Source organism: Rutidosis leptorrhynchoides, chromosome 1 (genome assembly GCF_046630445.1).
Source record: "Rutidosis leptorrhynchoides isolate AG116_Rl617_1_P2 chromosome 1, CSIRO_AGI_Rlap_v1, whole genome shotgun sequence".
Classification (NCBI taxonomy): Eukaryota; Viridiplantae; Streptophyta; class Magnoliopsida; order Asterales; family Asteraceae; genus Rutidosis; species Rutidosis leptorrhynchoides.
The window spans coordinates 712,456,687-712,474,895 of record NC_092333.1 but is presented as its reverse complement, the minus strand read 5'-3'; the positions used below and the strand labels follow the sequence as shown (position 1 = coordinate 712,474,895).

The following is an 18,209-nucleotide window of genomic DNA, read 5'->3' as shown; positions in this document are numbered from 1 at the left end:
CATATCGCGTCGTCCTTTTAGGGTTTGTAATCTAATTTAGGGTTTCTTCGAAGCGGAAAACAAATAGGTGGATCATGAACCCATATACGATAATGATGTAATTAGAGAAAAGAGTTGGATAATAATAGTAAAACTCCCATTCATTAGTAGATTAATTATAAGAAAACCCAAGAATTTGAATAACAATTTTAGTATTAAACCTTTTAGGGTTTGTAATCTAATTTAGGGTTTCTAATTCGGAGCTGAAAACAAATAGGTGGATCAAGAACCAATATAGGACGAAAAATGATGTAATTATATAAAAGGGTTTGGATAATTAGCGGCGTACTTTAATAAGTTGTGTAGCTTTTTATATGAGAATTTATTTATTTTTTGTTTCATATGAAAAGATGAAGAATGAAGATCATATAGGTTTTGTAGAGAGGGATTCGATAGTTTGAGACGAGAAAATATGAGATAGTCGAACAAGAGGTGGTGACTTTGTGTGGGTCAATGACTCAATGGTATTTGTTTGGGGTTTTGTAACGTATCTATAGGGTTCCTGAAGTATCCTTTTGTGAGATTCTAACGGCTTTCGAAAAATGGGTAAAATGGTAATTTACTTGTAGAGGGTCAGGATTATTGGGCTTAACAAATCATCTGACAAGTCATGTGTTTGGGCTGGGCTGGGAGACGGCATGATTTGGGTTAAATAATTGAGTATTTATGTGTTTTGAGTATTTGGATTTTAGAGTGCAAAACTTGGAAGATGATGATAATAAGATGTATTAGGCCTTTTCATAAAATTTGGTTCAATTGACAATTGACCATGTATACTACTCGTAAAAGGTCGGTGTTAACGGTAATTTCGCTTTCCTTAGCATTACGTGATAAATAATCTATTTTAATATTTTTTATATATATTTATGTTTCTTTAGTTTATTAAGATATAGATATACGTGAAACCGTTCCCGATTTCCCCCTTGTATTAACCAAAAGGACAGGACTATGACTAGCCAATACTAGTATGCATAGATGGAAAAGAGCGAGGATTGTCTTGTTATAATAAGCTATTCATCTCGTTAAATATATACAATTTATATAGCGTGTAACTAGATTTGATATATTTACTTGTTGTGGATGAATAGAGAAAATTAATCTTTAATAACATACTAAATACCTCATATTTCTTATACTGCATTGTTATTGTTGTTTATTAGTTTGTATGTATTTATGTATATGTATGTAGTTTACATAGTCCATCTCAGATGTATATAGCACGTAGGGTTAAGCCTATTTTTATTGTATATATTGACGTTAATGTAAATATATACGACATAAATGAGTTTAATTCTACGAGTTATGTACATTTGAGATGGGTTGACGGGCTAAGTAAACTATATACATATACATAAATACATACAGACTAATATTGTTGTAGTAGTATAGTAATATATTTTGAGTGGTACGAAAAAATGTCAAATATGAATATGTTTGATTACTTCAGACGAATCTACTAAAGTGCATTTGACCTACTGGTATTCAAATAACTCATCAAGCTTATGGTTGCGAGTTCAAGTCATGTGTTGAAATATCCATGATATGAGTCTAACGTTGGGAAAAAAAAAGATACATATGAGTAGAATACGTTATCCGGAAATTATGGGCTATCAAGGGGTTATCAAATAGAGAAAATACTACTCCTATAATATATTGCATACTAAGAGTGTGTTTGGCGACGCAGCTTCTAGGAGCTTGTGGTAGCTTAAGCTTATTTTTTTCATAAGCTCCAGCTTCTAGCCTTGTTTGATATACAAATATTTCAGAGCTTATGAAAAAAATAAGCTCTGAAAAAATAAGCTAGTTGAATTAGTTTTTAAAAATAAGTTAGGAAGCTTATGAAAGTAAAATTACACTATTAGCCCCTAAATCATTATTTATCATTTATTTTTTGTTCTTTAAGTCATTTTATATACATAAGCTTCAGCTACTTTACCAAACAATTATAAAACATAAGCTCTAACTTCTAACTAAAAAAATAAGTTACAACTTCCAGCTCCAACTCCAGCTCTAAGCTAGTTTCATCCAAACACACAGTGATACTAATTTCCCATTATTTAAAATTAGAACAACCATCAACTAACTATAAAGTTTCGCGCGCATCAATTAGGCCCTATTCGCGAACACCGCCATGGAAATAACAACAATGGCACAAGCAACACAATTACACGCACAGTTACTTAAAAACCCACAACAAAACCATTCACAAACCCTAACCAAGATCTTCAATTTCACTGCTTTATCACCATCCGGGAACCTCACATACGCACGCCACATTCTCAACTCAATTCAAACCTCATCATCAAATTCATATTTCCACAACACCATGATCCGAGCTTATTCGGACTCACCCGACCCGTTTCAATCCATATCCCTTTTCCTCACATGGCATAATAATTACATTGATGACCCATTTTCTCCATTACCTGATAGGTTCACTTACCCGTTTGTGTTTAAAGCTTGTTCGAAATTGAAGTTAAAAAGATTCGGTAGACAGTTACATGGGTTGGTACTCAAGTCCGGGCTTGGTCCGGATACTTATATTCAAAATGCTTTGATTAGTTACTACTCCAATTGCGACCAAATGGGGTGTGCACGTAAGGTGTTTGATAAAATGTCTGACAGAGATGTGGTTTCTTGGACATCGGTGATTAACGGGTTTGTGGAGAATAAACGGCACGTTGAGGCTTTACGGTTATTTGAGAAGATGGAAACGGAAGGGATTGAAGTAAATAACGTTACTGTTGTTTGGGTACTTAGAGCTTGTGCTGAGACTGGAGCGTTGAGCGTTGGCATGAAATTAAATGAGATTGTTAAAAATAGAGGGAGTAAGATGGAAATGAATGTTGTTACGGGTCTCATTGATATGTATTCGAAATGTGGGTGTATTGATAGTGCGATACGGATTTTTAACGAAGCGAGTGATAAAGATGTTTATGTATGGACCGCGATGATATCGGGCCTTGCAAGCCATGGGCGGTGTAAGGAAGCGATTGAGTTGTTTGAACGTATGGAGAGGTGTGATTTAAAGCCCGATGAGAAAACAATGACTGCTGTATTATCGGCATGTAGGAACATGGGCTGGATTAATGAAGGTTTATCGTATTTTGATAAAATCAAGAAAGTATATAAATTTAGACCGACAGTGCAGCATTACGGGTGTGTGGTTGACTTGCTTGCTCGATCTGGGCGACTAGATGATGCTGAAAAGTTTATCAAATCGATGCCTGTTGAGCCCGATTCTGTTTTGTGGAGATCTTTGATATGGGGTTGTAAAGTTCATGGGGATACTTATAGATTAGAACGTTTGATTAAACACGTTGAAGGTTTGGAGATGGATGATTATGATGACTGTGGAACTTATGTCCTTCTTGGTAATGTGTACGCGTCTAATGGGAAATGGAAGAACAAAGCGAATATGAGGAAGTTAATGAATAAAAAAGGGCTTGTGAAGCCATCGGGAAACAGTCGGATTGAAGTTAACGGTGTTATGTATGAATTTACAGCTGGAAGTACATGTCATGTTGAGGCGGGAAGTATTTATGAAAAATTGGATGAAATAGATGAGGTGTTAAAAGATAACGGTTATGATCCAAAATTATCGGAGGTGTTGCTTGAAATAGATGATGAAGAGAAAGCATCACAATTGCTTCATCATAGTGAGAAGCTTGCAGTCTCATTTGGGCTGATAAAAAGTGAGCCTGGGGCCACTATTCGGATTGTAAAGAATTTAAGATCTTGTGAAGATTGTCACTCTTTTATGAAACATGTTTCAAGGGTTTATAAACGAGAGATATTAGTTCGGGATCGTATACGTTTTCATCGTTTTAGGAATGGAGAGTGCTCATGTGGAGATTATTGGTGATAGGAACTATTAAAATAGACGAGAGAGGGTGAAACAAAGAGTTTTAAAGGTCAAACTATAGATTCAAAATGAACTCCAAAATCATGTTTTTCGTTAGAAAAATTGTATGATGCAGGTTGTATGTTGAAGTATTTTTTTGGCAATAATTGAAAATTGATTATTACATGACGTTGTGTTAAATTCTTAATTTCTTTGGCTGGATTACACATTCCTATGGTCTCATGGTTATAAGTTTATGGCTAATGCCTTTATTGTTAGTGAAGCACTTACAAAGCATGGTACTAATAGCTCATGATGGTACTACAGTAACAATTAGTACCAGAAAAGGTCCATATCTTATACACTTGCAACTACTGATTAATCTCATCTATTATGTACATTTTGCATATAAAATCAGAATATAGATTCCCAATTTTACATATAATCTGTTGGATTCTTTTTCTTGACTGAATTGTGATTGGGGCGATGCAATGATCACTTTGGTAATTGGGTTAATGCAATGATCGCTTCTGTGCAGCAGACTAATACAGATGATTTGTAACTCGTTTGAACACAGGAATAGGTCACAATGAACGTTGTTATGCTTCAGACGTGTATACTTGATCGTCCAGATGTACTGAAGAGGTGGTGCTAATTACTTTGATCTTTCAGCACAAAACTAGAGAGAAAGGTACGTACTTTCGTTATGCCCTTTATTCTCTGTTTAATAAATGATAATAAATGCGTAATGCCGTGACAAATATCAGAGAGTTGATTCTAGTCTCCTGAAACTTAGGTAACATCTAATAGTACTGCTTTCTGAAATCAATAAATATTTGCTCTTTACCCTTAAGAAGAAAGAATATACTTGGTTAATCCGTAGTATAATTGTTTTAATGAGCTATGAACTGTTTTTGAAAAGTGAAAATATGAATGGTTAATATTTAGTGAGAAATTAAGGTTAAGGGGGGCTCGGCTTTTTTATAAACCATAAAATCATAACAAATGAACGTTGTGGTCACATACTTTGAACGATAATACCAATTTCTTCTTGGTCTTCAACCAATTTCTTTCTCTTCTACTAGTTTTCAATAATAACAATGATATTTCTAACATTAAATCATCTCAAACTAATGCAACTTGCATTAAATTTATTGAATAGCAATGGCTAAACTTGGGTTGTTGAGGGTAGCTGAGCACCACCCAGTCCCCCCTTGTCTCCGCCACTGACTTTCAAACCGAACTTTTGCATATTGAGAGACTACTACATCATTTCTTTTCTAGTAATAGGTTAGTTGTTCCACTATCATAGTTCATGTCTACAATATATCTTGTTATATAATAAAAACAACGTAAATCAAAACCAAGTGGCTTAACCATTATCGTATTATTAAAAACTCTACTCGATTAGCAATTCTACCACCTTAGAATGACATTACCTACGAAAAGAGACCAAAAAGACTACTTTCTTCAATCCATCCCCTATTTGTGGAGCTTTTTGCAGATTTAATAAAACTTCATATGAGCTAAATTGTTATGTGAAGTTTTAACGTGATCCACTTTAGAAGGGTGGAATTATCTTTCCTTCTTTCTTGGGTTGAATAATCTTTCTTATTCGCTGTATATATACATATATGAACTTTATCTTAACCGGCATGAATTCAAGTATAATTTTTATCCTTTTGGCCTGTTAGGGTTGTAGTTATGCTTTTATGCCCACTACACTGCATTAGGTGACCAACGCATAAACATTAAATTTTTTGAGGCCACTTTGGTCCTTGTTGAAGTGCGTTGTTTTACACTCGAAGCAAATGCCACACACACCTAAAGTGACTGGGCCAACCAAACCCGACACGACCCATTTTCCTATATTTTCACGACTACTACACCAATCTGCTTTAAATCTGGGAACAAAGATGTTTATGTTTGGACCGCGATGATATCGGGCCTTGCAAGCCATGGGCGGTGTAAGGAAGCGATTGAGTTGTTTGAACGTATGGAGAGGTGTGATTTAAAGCCCGATGAGAAGACAATGACTGCTGTATTATCGGCTTGTAGGAACATGGGCTGGATTGATGAAGGTTTATCGTATTTTGATAAAATCAAGAAAGTATATAAATTTAGACCGACAGTGCAGCATTACGGGTGTGTGGTTGACTTGCTTGCTCGAGCTGGACGACTAGATGATGCAGAAAAGTTTATCAAATTGATGCCTGTTGAGCCCGATGCTGTTTTGTGGAGATCTTTGATATGGGGTTGTAAAGTTCATGGGGATACTTATAGATTAGAACGTTTGATTAAACACGTTGAAGGTTTGGAGATAGATGATTATGATGACTGTGGAACTTATGTCCTTCTTGGTAATGTGTTGTTAGGATATTAGGACCCAAACAACACTAGTAATTCTACAAGACTACTAGCCGAGTAGTGATTCTATCAAGATCACTCAAACCCACTTAATGAACGAAAGATAATAAATGCGAAAAAGTAAGAACGACACAAGATATAACGTGGTTATATGCAATCGGTGTGATTGCTTTAGTCCACGGACCAACTAGAGAGTGTTTATTATTGAGAATCTGTATTTGGTATGTTACAAATGCATACAATGAGTTCTATATATAGGAGAAAACAAGAACACCATGACAACTAGCTAGGAATCTTCATCATGACAAGTAATCATCTTGTTTACCAACTAGCCATGCTTTCCACCTTGTAATGGCATGATCACAGCCCTAATTTTAGGTGTAAAGTGATTAACTTTGCACCTAAAGTGAAAGGAGGCCAAAGCATGCTCGGATGTAAAGGTTGCAACTTGCCAACTTGCTGCCAGATACCAGATGCGCCGCATCTGATGTGTGATGCGCCGCATCACTTGCTTTTCACGTTCCAGATTCATGTACCAACACTCGATGCGCCGCATCGAGATGGTGATGCGCCGCATCTGACCCTGATGCGCCATATCAGCTCAATGCTCCGCATCAATAACTCTCGGACTATTTTGCTCTATGAATGCGCCGCATCCATGTCAAGATGCGCCGCATTTGACTGCTTCACGCTTCCCGAAATCTGCAAAATCCGTGCAAGTGTTGGAACAGCTTTTTTTCTTCTCGTTTTGTATAAATGTCTCCATAATCTAACAAATCTCCCACTTGGAGACTTTGAACAAAACTCCAATCATATCAATGAATTAACCAAGAACATTAAACCACCTTCGATTACCGCCAAATACCATTTGGGACACGCACGCTCAACACATTCTTCGGATGAGTAGACTTTCGATAAAAGGTCTTCAATACTACTTGTTAAACTTGTAACACCATTCACATCTCTAGCTGGGGTCTTCTCTCATCAATTCATGAGAAGACCAATTGAGGTAATGCAAAACCTCAATTTCTCCGTCGTAACCACCTTAGTAAACATATCGGCAGGATTCTTCTTACCAAGGATTTTCTCCAAGAATAAAGTGCCATCATTTATATGTTGTCGAATGAAATGATACCTTATCTTGATGTGTTTCGTTCGACTATGAAATACCGGATTCTTCCCAAGATGAACCGCACTTTGATTATCACAATACAAGACGCAATAGTCTTGTCTTTTACCCAACTCACCTAAGAAGTTCTTCAACCACACTAGCTCTTTAGAAGCTTCCGCAATAGCCATGTATTCGGCTTCGGTGGTTGACAAAGCAACACTCTTTTGCAATCGAGATAACCAACTAATCGCCGTCTTCCCCATTATGAAAACATAACCCGTAGTGCTTTTCCCCGAATCATCACATCCACCCAAATTAGCATCCGCATAACCTCTAAGTATGAGATTGTTTTTGGAGAAACACAATCCCATATTAGAAGTACCTTTCAAATAACGAAGCAACCATTTGACCGCTTCCCAATGCTCTTTTCCCGGATTAGACATATAACGACTTACAACTCCCACTGCTTGAGCAATATCGGGTCTTGTACAAACCATGGCATACATAATACTACCCACGGCCGATGCATATGGAACCTTTTCCATATCCTTCTTGTCTCTTTCCGTCTTTGGTGATTGACTTTTCGATAACTTTAAGGTGCTTCCCAAAGGCATAGAACGGGCCTTTGAATCTTCCATGTTGAACCTCTCTACTACTTTCTCAATATATTTGGATTGAGACAAGTATAGAGTACCCTTCAAACGATCACGCACAATACTCATGCCAAGTATTTGCCTAGCACCGCCAAGATCTTTCATCTCGAATTCTCGAGAAAGTAATCCCTTCAACTTGTTAATTTCGGACATGTTTGAACCTGCAAGTAACATGTCATCAACATACAACAATAAGATTATGTAAGAAGACTTGAATTTCTTCAAGTAGCAACAGTGATCCGCTTCACATCTTAAGAAACCAATCTTCTTCATAAACTCGTCAAACTTCAAGTACCATTGCCGAGGTGCTTGCTTCAACCCATACAAACTTTTCTTTAGCTTACAAACCCACTTCTCTTTACCCTTTACCTCAAAGCCCTCGGGTTGCCTCATGTAGATCTCTTCAACAAGATCACCATGTAAGAATGCAGTTTTTACATCTAGTTGCTCAAGATGTAAGTCTTCGGATGCAACCATAGAAAGTACCAAACGGATAGTAGTCATTTTAACTACCGGTGAAAATATCTCTTTGTAGTCAACCCCTTCCTTTTGTTGAAAGCCTTTGACTACCAAACGAGCCTTGTACCTTTTCTTGCCATCCATCTCATTCTTGATTCTATATACCCATTTGCTTTGCAATGCCCTTTTATCATGAGGTAACTTCACTAGTGACCAAGTCTTGTTCTTCTCAAGTGATCCCATCTCTTCTTTCATGGCAAGTTCCCATTGTATGGATTCTTTTGTTTTTCTTGCCTCAAAGTAACTTTCGGGTTCACCATTCTCGGTATAGAGCAAGTAGTTTGCTGATGGAGAATACCTAGGATTAGGTTTGGGCACTCTAGTCGAGCGTCTTGGTGTAGGAGTAACCGGAATGGTTGGACTGGTTTCATTTGTGTCCTCCTCATCACTAGAACTCGCACTATGTTCGGAATCATCACCGCTTTCCGAATCATCCCCATCATTAGCATTTTCCGACGCCTCACCGTTATTCGGCAATTCATTGTTTCCCAAACTCCCACTAGAACCTGCAAGATCATCAATAGAAACATCGTCAAAAGTAACTTGACTCGGTTTAGGACTCCCCGTTTCCGGTTTGCCATAGACCGAATCTTCATCAAAAGTAACATCTCGCGAACGAATTACTTTTCTAGCTTCGTTGTCCCAACAACGATAGCCCATTTCATCCGACCCGTAGCCTATGAAAATACACTTCTTTGACTTAGCTTCAAGCTTGTCTTTATCCGCATCTTTGGTCTTCACATATGCACTACACCCAAAGATCCTAAGGTGACCATAACTCACCTTCTTGCCTTGCCATTCTTCCTCGGGAATTCGGAAACCCAACGGTGTTGAGGGTCCCCTATTTATCAAATAAGCCGCCGTGTTAACCGCATCTGCCCAAAACATTTTAGGCAAACCGGCATGTAGTCTCATACTCTTAGCCTTTCATTTAACGTACGATTCATACGTTCGGCGACCCCATTGTGTTGCGGTGTCTCCGGTACCGTTTTCAACATTCTAATACCGAGCTTTGCACAATGGTCTTTAAACTCAAGACTACCATATTCCCCTCCATTATCCGACTTCAAGCTCTTGACTTTCAAGTTAGTTTCATTTTCTACCATAGCTTTCCACTTCACAAAAGTATTAAATACATCGGATTTAGCTTTAAGAAAATAAACCTATACCTTTCGAGTGGAGTCGTCAATGAAGGTGACATAATAGCGAGAACCTCCATGTGATTCTACATTGGTTGGACCAAACACATCCGTATGAACGAGCTCCAATTTCTCCAACTTAGGTGCATTCCCTGATTTCCCAAAGGTCACCTTCTTTTGCTTCCCATATACACATGGTTCGCAAAACCCAAGTTCTACCTTTTTCAAATCCGGAATTCTCCCACTCGAAACAAGCATCTTCATACCCTTCTCACTCATATGCCCGAGTCTTCGGTGCCATAGAGTTGATTCGGACTCAACATTAACCGTAGCAACCACCGTGTCTTCATCAAACACTTCAACCATATAAAGTGTTCCCCTTTTATGTCCACGAGCCACAATACTACTACCCTTAACCGCCTTCCATTGGCGGTTTTCAAAAGTAACTGCGTTACCTTCATCATCTAATTGACCAACCGAAATAAGTTTCCTTTTCAATTTAGGAATGTACCTTACGTTCTTCAAAGTCCAATTAGAACCAAGAGTAGTCTTCAAAACAACATCTCCAATGCCCTCTATGTTGAGTTGCTTGTTGTCCGCCAATCTCACATTGCCTTGATATGAACGAAAATTCTTCATCATGCTTTTGATATGAGTAGCATGAAACGAAGCTCCCGAATCCAAGATCCAAGACTCCATAGAATTTTCAACACTACACAAAAGTGCATCATCACTTTCCCCTTCGGCCAAGTTTACACCTTTCGTGGAACCATTTTTGCAATTCCTTTGAAAGTGCCCTTTTTGATTGCAACCCCAACAAGTAACTTCACTTCTATCTTTCGATTGATGCCTCTTCTTAGACTTCTTCCTACCCTTCTTCTCACCGCGTTCAAATTTTCTACCACGGTTGTCGGTACTTAACAAAGAACCGGATGTCGATTCTCCCGAGTTTCTTCTACGAGTATGTTCACCAAGAATCAAATCCCTTATAGCTTCAAACGCTAGCTTAGTAGTTCCCGTAGAGCTACTAACCGCGGTAACCGTACCCGACCAACTTTCCGGTAATGATGAAAGCAAGATAAGTGCTTTTAGTTCATCATCAAACTTAATCTCTACCGATTCAAGTCTTGAAACGATATTATTAAATTCATTGATATGATCCGTTGCACTCGTACCTTCCTTCATCTTAGTATTAAACAATTGACGCATGAGAAATACCTTATTTGCAGCTGTAGGTTTCTCATACATGTTAGAGAGTGCTTTCAAGCAAGCAAACTTCGTCTTCTCATTCACAACGTTGTATGCAACGTTCTTAGCAAGTGAAAGACGAATAGCACCCAAAGCTTGACGATCTAAAAGCGTCCAATCGGCATCGTCCATGCTTTCGGGCTTGGTCTCTAACAAGGGTTGGTGTAACTTCTTTTCATACAAGTAATCTTCAATTTGCATCTTCCAAAAGCCAAAGTCTCTCCCATCGAATCGGTCGATTCTAAACTTCCCATCTTCCGCCATCGTTCCCTTAACGAAACCTTGTGCTCTAGATACCAGTTGTTAGGATATTAGGACCCAAACAACACTAGTAATTCTACAAGACTACTAACCGAGTAGTGATTCTATCAAGATCACTCAAACCCACTTAATGAACGAAAGATAATAAATGCGAAAAAGTAAGAACGACACAAGATATAACGTGGTTATATGCAATCGGTGTGATTGCTTTAGTCCACGGACCAACTAGAGAGTGTTTATTATTGAGAATCTGTATTTGGTATGTTACAAATGCATACAATGAGTTCTATATATAGGAGAAAACAAGAACACCATGACAACTAGCTAGGAATCTTCATCATGACAAGTAATCATCTTGTTTACCAACTAGCCATGCGTTCCACCTTGTAATGGCATGATCACAGCCCTAATTTTAGGTGTAAAGTGATTAACTTTGCACCTAAAGTGAAAGGAGGCCAAAGCATGCTCGGATGTAAAGGTTGCAACTTGCCAACTTGCTGCCAGATACCAGATGCGCCGCATCTGATGTGTGATGCGCCGCATCACTTGCTTTTCACGTTCCAGATTCATGTACCAACACTCGATGCGCCGCATCGAGATGGTGATGCGCCGCATCTGACCCTGATGCGCCATATCAGCTCAATGCTCCGCATCAATAACTCTCGGACTATTTTGCTCTATGAATGCGCCGCATCCATGTCAAGATGCGCCGCATTTGACTGCTTCACGCTTCCCGAAATCTGCAAAATCCGTGCAAGTGTTGGAACAGCTTTTTTTCTTCTCGTTTTGTATAAATGTCTCCATAATCTAACAAATCTCCCACTTGGAGACTTTGAACAAAACTCCAATCATATCAATGAATTAACCAAGAACATTAAACCACCTTCGATTACCGCCAAATACCATTTGGGACACGCACGCTCAACACATTCTTCGGATGAGTAGACTTTCGATAAAAGGTCTTCAATACTACTTGTTAAACTTGTAACACCATTCACATCTCTAGCTGGGGTCTTCTCTCATCAATTCATGAGAAGACCAATTGAGGTAATGCAAAACCTCAATTTCTCCGTCGTAACCACCTTAGTAAACATATCGGCAGGATTCTTCTTACCAAGGATTTTCTCCAAGAATAAAGTGCCATCATTTATATGTTGTCGAATGAAATGATACCTTATCTTGATGTGTTTCGTTCGACTATGAAATACCGGATTCTTCCCAAGATGAACCGCACTTTGATTATCACAATACAAGACGCAATAGTCTTGTCTTTTACCCAACTCACCTAAGAAGTTCTTCAACCACACTAGCTCTTTAGAAGCTTCCGCAATAGCCATGTATTCGGCTTCGGTGGTTGACAAAGCAACACTCTTTTGCAATCGAGATAACCAACTAATCGCCGTCTTCCCCATTATGAAAACATAACCCGTAGTGCTTTTCCCCGAATCATCACATCCACCCAAATTAGCATCCGCATAACCTCTAAGTATGAGATTGTTTTTGGAGAAACACAATCCCATATTAGAAGTACCTTTCAAATAACGAAGCAACCATTTGACCGCTTCCCAATGCTCTTTTCCTTGATTAGACATATAACGACTTACAACTCCCACTGCTTGAGCAATATCGGGTCTTGTACAAACCGTGGCATACATAATACTACCCACGGCCGATGCATATGGAACCTTTTCCATATCCTTCTTGTCTCTTTCCGTCTTTGGTGATTGACTTTTCGATAACTTTAAGGTGCTTCCCAAAGGCATAGAACGGGCCTTTGAATCTTCCATGTTGAACCTCTCTACTACTTTATCAATATATTTGGATTGAGACAAGTATAGAGTACCCTTCAAACGATCACGCACAATACTCATGCCAAGTATTTGCCTAGCACCGCCAAGATCTTTCATGTCGAATTCTCGAGAAAGTAATCCCTTCAACTTGTTAATTTCGGACATGTTTGAACCTGCAAGTAACATGTCATCAACATACAACAATAAGATTATGTAAGAAGACTTGAATTTCTTCAAGTAGCAACAGTGATCCGCTTCACATCTTAAGAAACCAATCTTCTTCATAAACTCGTCAAACTTCAAGTACCATTGCCGAGGTGCTTGCTTCAACCCATACAAACTTTTCTTTAGCTTACAAACCCACTTCTCTTTACCCTTTACCTCAAAGCCCTCGGGTTGCCTCATGTAGATCTCTTCAACAAGATCACCATGTAAGAATGCAGTTTTTACATCTAGTTGCTCAAGATGTAAGTCTTCGGATGCAACCATAGAAAGTACCAAACGGATAGTAGTCATTTTAACTACCGGTGAAAATATCTCTTTGTAGTCAACCCCTTCCTTTTGTTGAAAGCCTTTGACTACCAAACGAGCCTTGTACCTTTTCTTGCCATCCATCTCATTCTTGATTCTATATACCCATTTGCTTTGCAATGCCCTTTTATCATGAGGTAACTTCACTAGTGACCAAGTCTTGTTCTTCTCAAGTGATCCCATCTCTTCTTTCATGGCAAGTTTCCATTGTATGGATTCTTTTGTTTTTCTTGCCTCAAAGTAACTTTCGGGTTCACCATTCTCGGTATAGAGCAAGTAGTTTGCTGATGGAGAATACCTAGGATTAGGTTTGGGCACTCTAGTCGAGCGTCTTGGTGTAGGAGTAACCGGAATGGTTGGACTGGTTTCATTTGTGTCCTCCTCATCACTAGAACTCGCACTATGTTCGGAATCATCACCGCTTTCCGAATCATCCCCATCATTAGCATTTTCCGACGCCTCACCGTTATTCGGCAATTCATTGTTTCCCAAACTCCCACTAGAACCTGCAAGATCATCAATAGAAACATCGTCAAAAGTAACTTGACTCGGTTTAGGACTCCCCGTTTCCGGTTTGCCATAGACCGAATCTTCATCAAAAGTAACATCTCGCGAACGAATTACTTTTCTAGCTTCGTTGTCCCAACAACGATAGCCCATTTCATCCGACCCGTAGCCTATGAAAATACACTTCTTTGACTTAGCTTCAAGCTTATCTTTATCCGCATCTTTGGTCTTCACATATGCACTACACCCAAAGATCCTAAGGTGACCATAACTCACCTTCTTGCCTTGCCATTCTTCCTCGGGAATTCGGAAACCCAACGGTGTTGAGGGTCCCCTATTTATCAAATAAGCCGCCGTGTTAACCGCATCTGCCCAAAACATTTTAGGCAAACCGGCATGTAGTCTCATACTCTTAGCCTTTCATTTAACGTACGATTCATACGTTCGGCGATCCCATTGTGTTGCGGTGTCTCCGGTACCGTTTTCAACATTCTAATACCGAGCTTTGCACAATGGTCTTTAAACTCAAGACTACCATATTCCCCTCCATTATCCGACTTCAAGCTCTTGACTTTCAAGTTAGTTTCATTTTCTACCATAGCTTTCCACTTCACAAAAGTATTAAATACATCGGATTTAGCTTTAAGAAAATAAACCTATACCTTTCGAGTGGAGTCGTCAATGAAGGTGACATAATAGCGAGAACCTCCATGTGATTCTACATTGGTTGGACCAAACACATCCGTATGAACGAGCTCCAATTTCTCCAACTTAGGTGCATTCCCTGATTTCCCAAAGGTCACCTTCTTTTGCTTCCCATATACACATGGTTCGCAAAACCCAAGTTCTACCTTTTTCAAATCCGGAATTCTCCCACTCGAAACAAGCATCTTCATACCCTTCTCACTCATATGCCCGAGTCTTCGGTGCCATAGAGTTGATTCGGACTCAACATTAACCGTAGCAACCACCGTGTCTTCATCAAACACTTCAACCATATAAAGTGTTCCCCTTTTATGTCCACGAGCCACAATACTACTACCCTTAACCGCCTTCCATTGGCGGTTTTCAAAAGTAACTGCGTTACCTTCATCATCTAATTGACCAACCGAAATAAGTTTCCTTTTCAATTTAGGAATGTACCTTACGTTCTTCAAAGTCCAATTAGAACCAAGAGTAGTCTTCAAAACAACATCTCCAATGCCCTCTATGTTGAGTTGCTTGTTGTCCGCCAATCTCACATTGCCTTGATATGAACGAAAATTCTTCATCATGCTTTTGATATGAGTAGCATGAAACGAAGCTCCCGAATCCAAGATCCAAGACTCCATAGAATTTTCAACACTACACAAAAGTGCATCATCACTTTCCCCTTCGGCCAAGTTTACACCTTTCGTGGAACCATTTTTGCAATTCCTTTGAAAGTGCCCTTTTTGATTGCAACCCCAACAAGTAACTTCACTTCTATCTTTCGATGGATGCCTCTTCTTAGACTTCTTCCTACCTTTCTTCTCACCGCGTTCAAATTTTCTACCACGGTTGTCGGTACTTAACAAAGAACCGGATGTCGATTCTCCCGAGTTTCTTCTACGAGTATGTTCACCAAGAATCAAATCCCTTATAGCTTCAAACGCTAGCTTAGTAGTTCCCGTAGAGCTACTAACCGCGGTAACCGTACCCGACCAACTTTCCGGTAATGATGAAAGCAAGATAAGTGCTTTTAGTTCATCATCAAACTTAATCTCTACCGATTCAAGTCTTGAAACGATATTATTAAATTCATTGATATGATCCGTTGCACTCGTACCTTCCTTCATCTTAGTATTAAACAATTGACGCATGAGAAATACCTTATTTGCAGCTGTAGGTTTCTCATACATGTTAGAGAGTGCTTTCAAGCAAGCAAACGTCGTCTTCTCATTCACAACGTTGTATGCAACGTTCTTAGCAAGTGAAAGACGAATAGCACCCAAAGCTTGACGATCTAAAAGCGTCCAATCGGCATCGTCCATGCTTTCGGGCTTGGTCTCTAACAAGGGTTGGTGTAACTTCTTTTCATACAAGTAATCTTCAATTTGCATCTTCCAAAAGCCAAAGTCTCTCCCATCGAATCGGTCGATTCTAAACTTCCCATCTTCCGCCATCGTTCCCTTAACGAAACCTTGTGCTCTAGATACCAGTTGTTAGGATATTAGGACCCAAACAACACTAGTAATTCTACAAGACTACTAGCCGAGTAGTGATTCTATCAAGATCACTCAAACCCACTTAATGAACGAAAGATAATAAATGCGAAAAAGTAAGAACGACACAAGATATAACGTGGTTATATGCAATCGGTGTGATTGCTTTAGTCCACGGACCAACTAGAGAGTGTTTATTACTGAGAATCTGTATTTGGTATGTTACAAATGCATACAATGAGTTCTATATATAGGAGAAAACAAGAACACCATGACAACTAGCTAGGAATCTTCATCATGACAAGTAATCATCTTGTTTACCAACTAGCCATGCTTTCCACCTTGTAATGGCATGATCACAGCCCTAATTTTAGGTGTAAAGTGATTAACTTTGCACCAAAAGTGAAAGGAGGCCAAAGCATGCTCGGATGTAAAGGTTGCAACTTGCCAACTTGCTGCCAGACACCAGATGCGCCGCATCTGATGTGTGATGCGCCGCATCACTTGCTTTTCACGTTCCAGATTCATGTACCAACACTCGATGCGCCGCATCGAGATGGTGATGCGCCGCATCTGACCCCTGATGCGCCATATCAGCTCAATGCTCCGCATCAATAACTCTCGGACTATTTTGCTCTATGAATGCGCCGCATCCATGTCAACATGCGCCGCATTTGACTGCTTCACGCTTCCCGAAATCTGCAAAATCCGTGCAAGTGTTGGAACAGCTTTTTTTCTTCTCGTTTTGTATAAATGTCTCCATAATCTAACATGTGTATGCGTCTAATGGCAAATGGAAGAACAAAGCGAATATGAGGAAGTTAATGAATAAAAAAGGGTTTGTGAAGCCATCTGGAAACAGTCGGATTGAAGTTAACGGTGTTATGTATGAATTTACTGCTGGTAGTACTTGTCACATTGAGGCGGGAAGTATTTATAAAAAATTGGATGAAATAGGTGAGGCGTTAAAAGATAACGGTTATGATCCAAAATTATCAGAGGTGTTGCTTGAAATAGATGATGAAGAGAAAGCATCACAATTGCTTCACCATAGTGAGAAGCTTGCAGTCTCATTTGGGCTGATAAAAAGTGAGCCTGGGGCCACTATTCGGATTGTCAAGAATTTGCGATCTTGTGAAGATTGTCACTCTTTTATGAAACACGTTTCAAGGGTTTATAAACGAGAGATATTAGTTCGGGATCGTATACGTTTTCATCGTTTTAGAGATGGAGAGTGCTCTTGTGGCGATTATTGGTGATAGGAACTATTAAAATATACGAGAGGGGGTGAAACAAAGAGTTTAAAAGATCAAACTATAGATGCAAAATGAGAATCAAAATCATGTTTTTTTATCAAAAAAATTGTATGATGCAGCTTGTATGTTGAACTATTTTTTTTTTGGCAATAATTGAAAATTGATTATTACATGACTTTGTGTTAAATTCTTAGTTTCTTTGGCTGGATTACACATTCCTATGGTCTCATGGTTATAAGTTTGTAGCTAATGCCTTGTTGTTAGTGAAGCACTTACACATGGTACTGATGGTTCATGATGGTATTACAGTAACAGTTAGTACCAGAAAAGGTCCATATCTTATACACTTGCAACTACTGATTAGTCTCATCGATTATGTACATTTTGCATATAAAACCGGAATATAGATTCCCAATTTTGCATATAATCTGTTGGTGTCTTTTTCCTGACTGAATTGTGATTGGGGTGATGCAATGATCACTTTGGTAATTGGGTTAATGTAATGATCGTTTTGGTGCAGCAGACTAACACAGATGATTTGTAACTCGTTTACGGTCACATAGCCTGATTTATTTTCAACAGCATTTTATATAGTTAACTTTAATTGTTTCACTTTTGATTAGTTGGCATGCCTTCTTACGTCACGGTTATCAATTGTCACCAACAATCAATGTTGTTATGCTTCAGACGTGGATCCTTGATCGTCCAAATGTACGCAAGAGGTGGTGCTAATTACTTTGATCCTTCGCCACAAAACTAAA

General features: G+C 38.9%; 2 protein-coding genes across 2 annotated transcripts; both read left to right on the top strand.

Annotated features, from left to right (window-relative positions):
* The first annotated feature begins 2,170 nt into the window (after positions 1-2,170).
* Positions 2,171-3,950, top strand: LOC139898083 (pentatricopeptide repeat-containing protein At4g21065-like). Its single transcript, XM_071880824.1, has one exon. It carries the CDS (start codon positions 2,171-2,173, stop codon positions 3,902-3,904), a length of 1,734 nt encoding a protein of 577 aa, XP_071736925.1. The 3' UTR covers positions 3,905-3,950.
* A 453-nt stretch (positions 3,951-4,403) lies between these two features.
* LOC139854137 (pentatricopeptide repeat-containing protein At5g66520-like) lies at positions 4,404-17,510 on the top strand. Its single transcript, XM_071843459.1, has 3 exons — positions 4,404-4,441; positions 5,714-6,246; positions 16,964-17,510. Exons 1-3 carry the CDS (start codon positions 4,404-4,406, stop codon positions 17,449-17,451), a joined length of 1,059 nt encoding a protein of 352 aa, XP_071699560.1. The 3' UTR covers positions 17,452-17,510.
* Positions 17,511-18,209: the final 699 nt, after the last annotated feature.

Bases quoted from the DNA above. Each gene is read 5' to 3' on its own strand.
- LOC139898083 (XM_071880824.1), top strand. From the start codon at position 2,171: ATGGAAATAACAACAATGGCACAAGCAACACAATTACACGCACAGTTA.
- LOC139854137 (XM_071843459.1), top strand. From the start codon at position 4,404: ATGATCGCTTCTGTGCAGCAGACTAATACAGATGATTT. The intron at 4,442-5,713 runs GTAACTCGTTTG...ACACACCTAAAG, and splicing joins CAGACTAATACAGATGATTT to TGACTGGGCCAACCAAACCC. The intron at 6,247-16,963 runs ATGTGTTGTTAG...CCATAATCTAAC, and splicing joins AACTTATGTCCTTCTTGGTA to ATGTGTATGCGTCTAATGGC.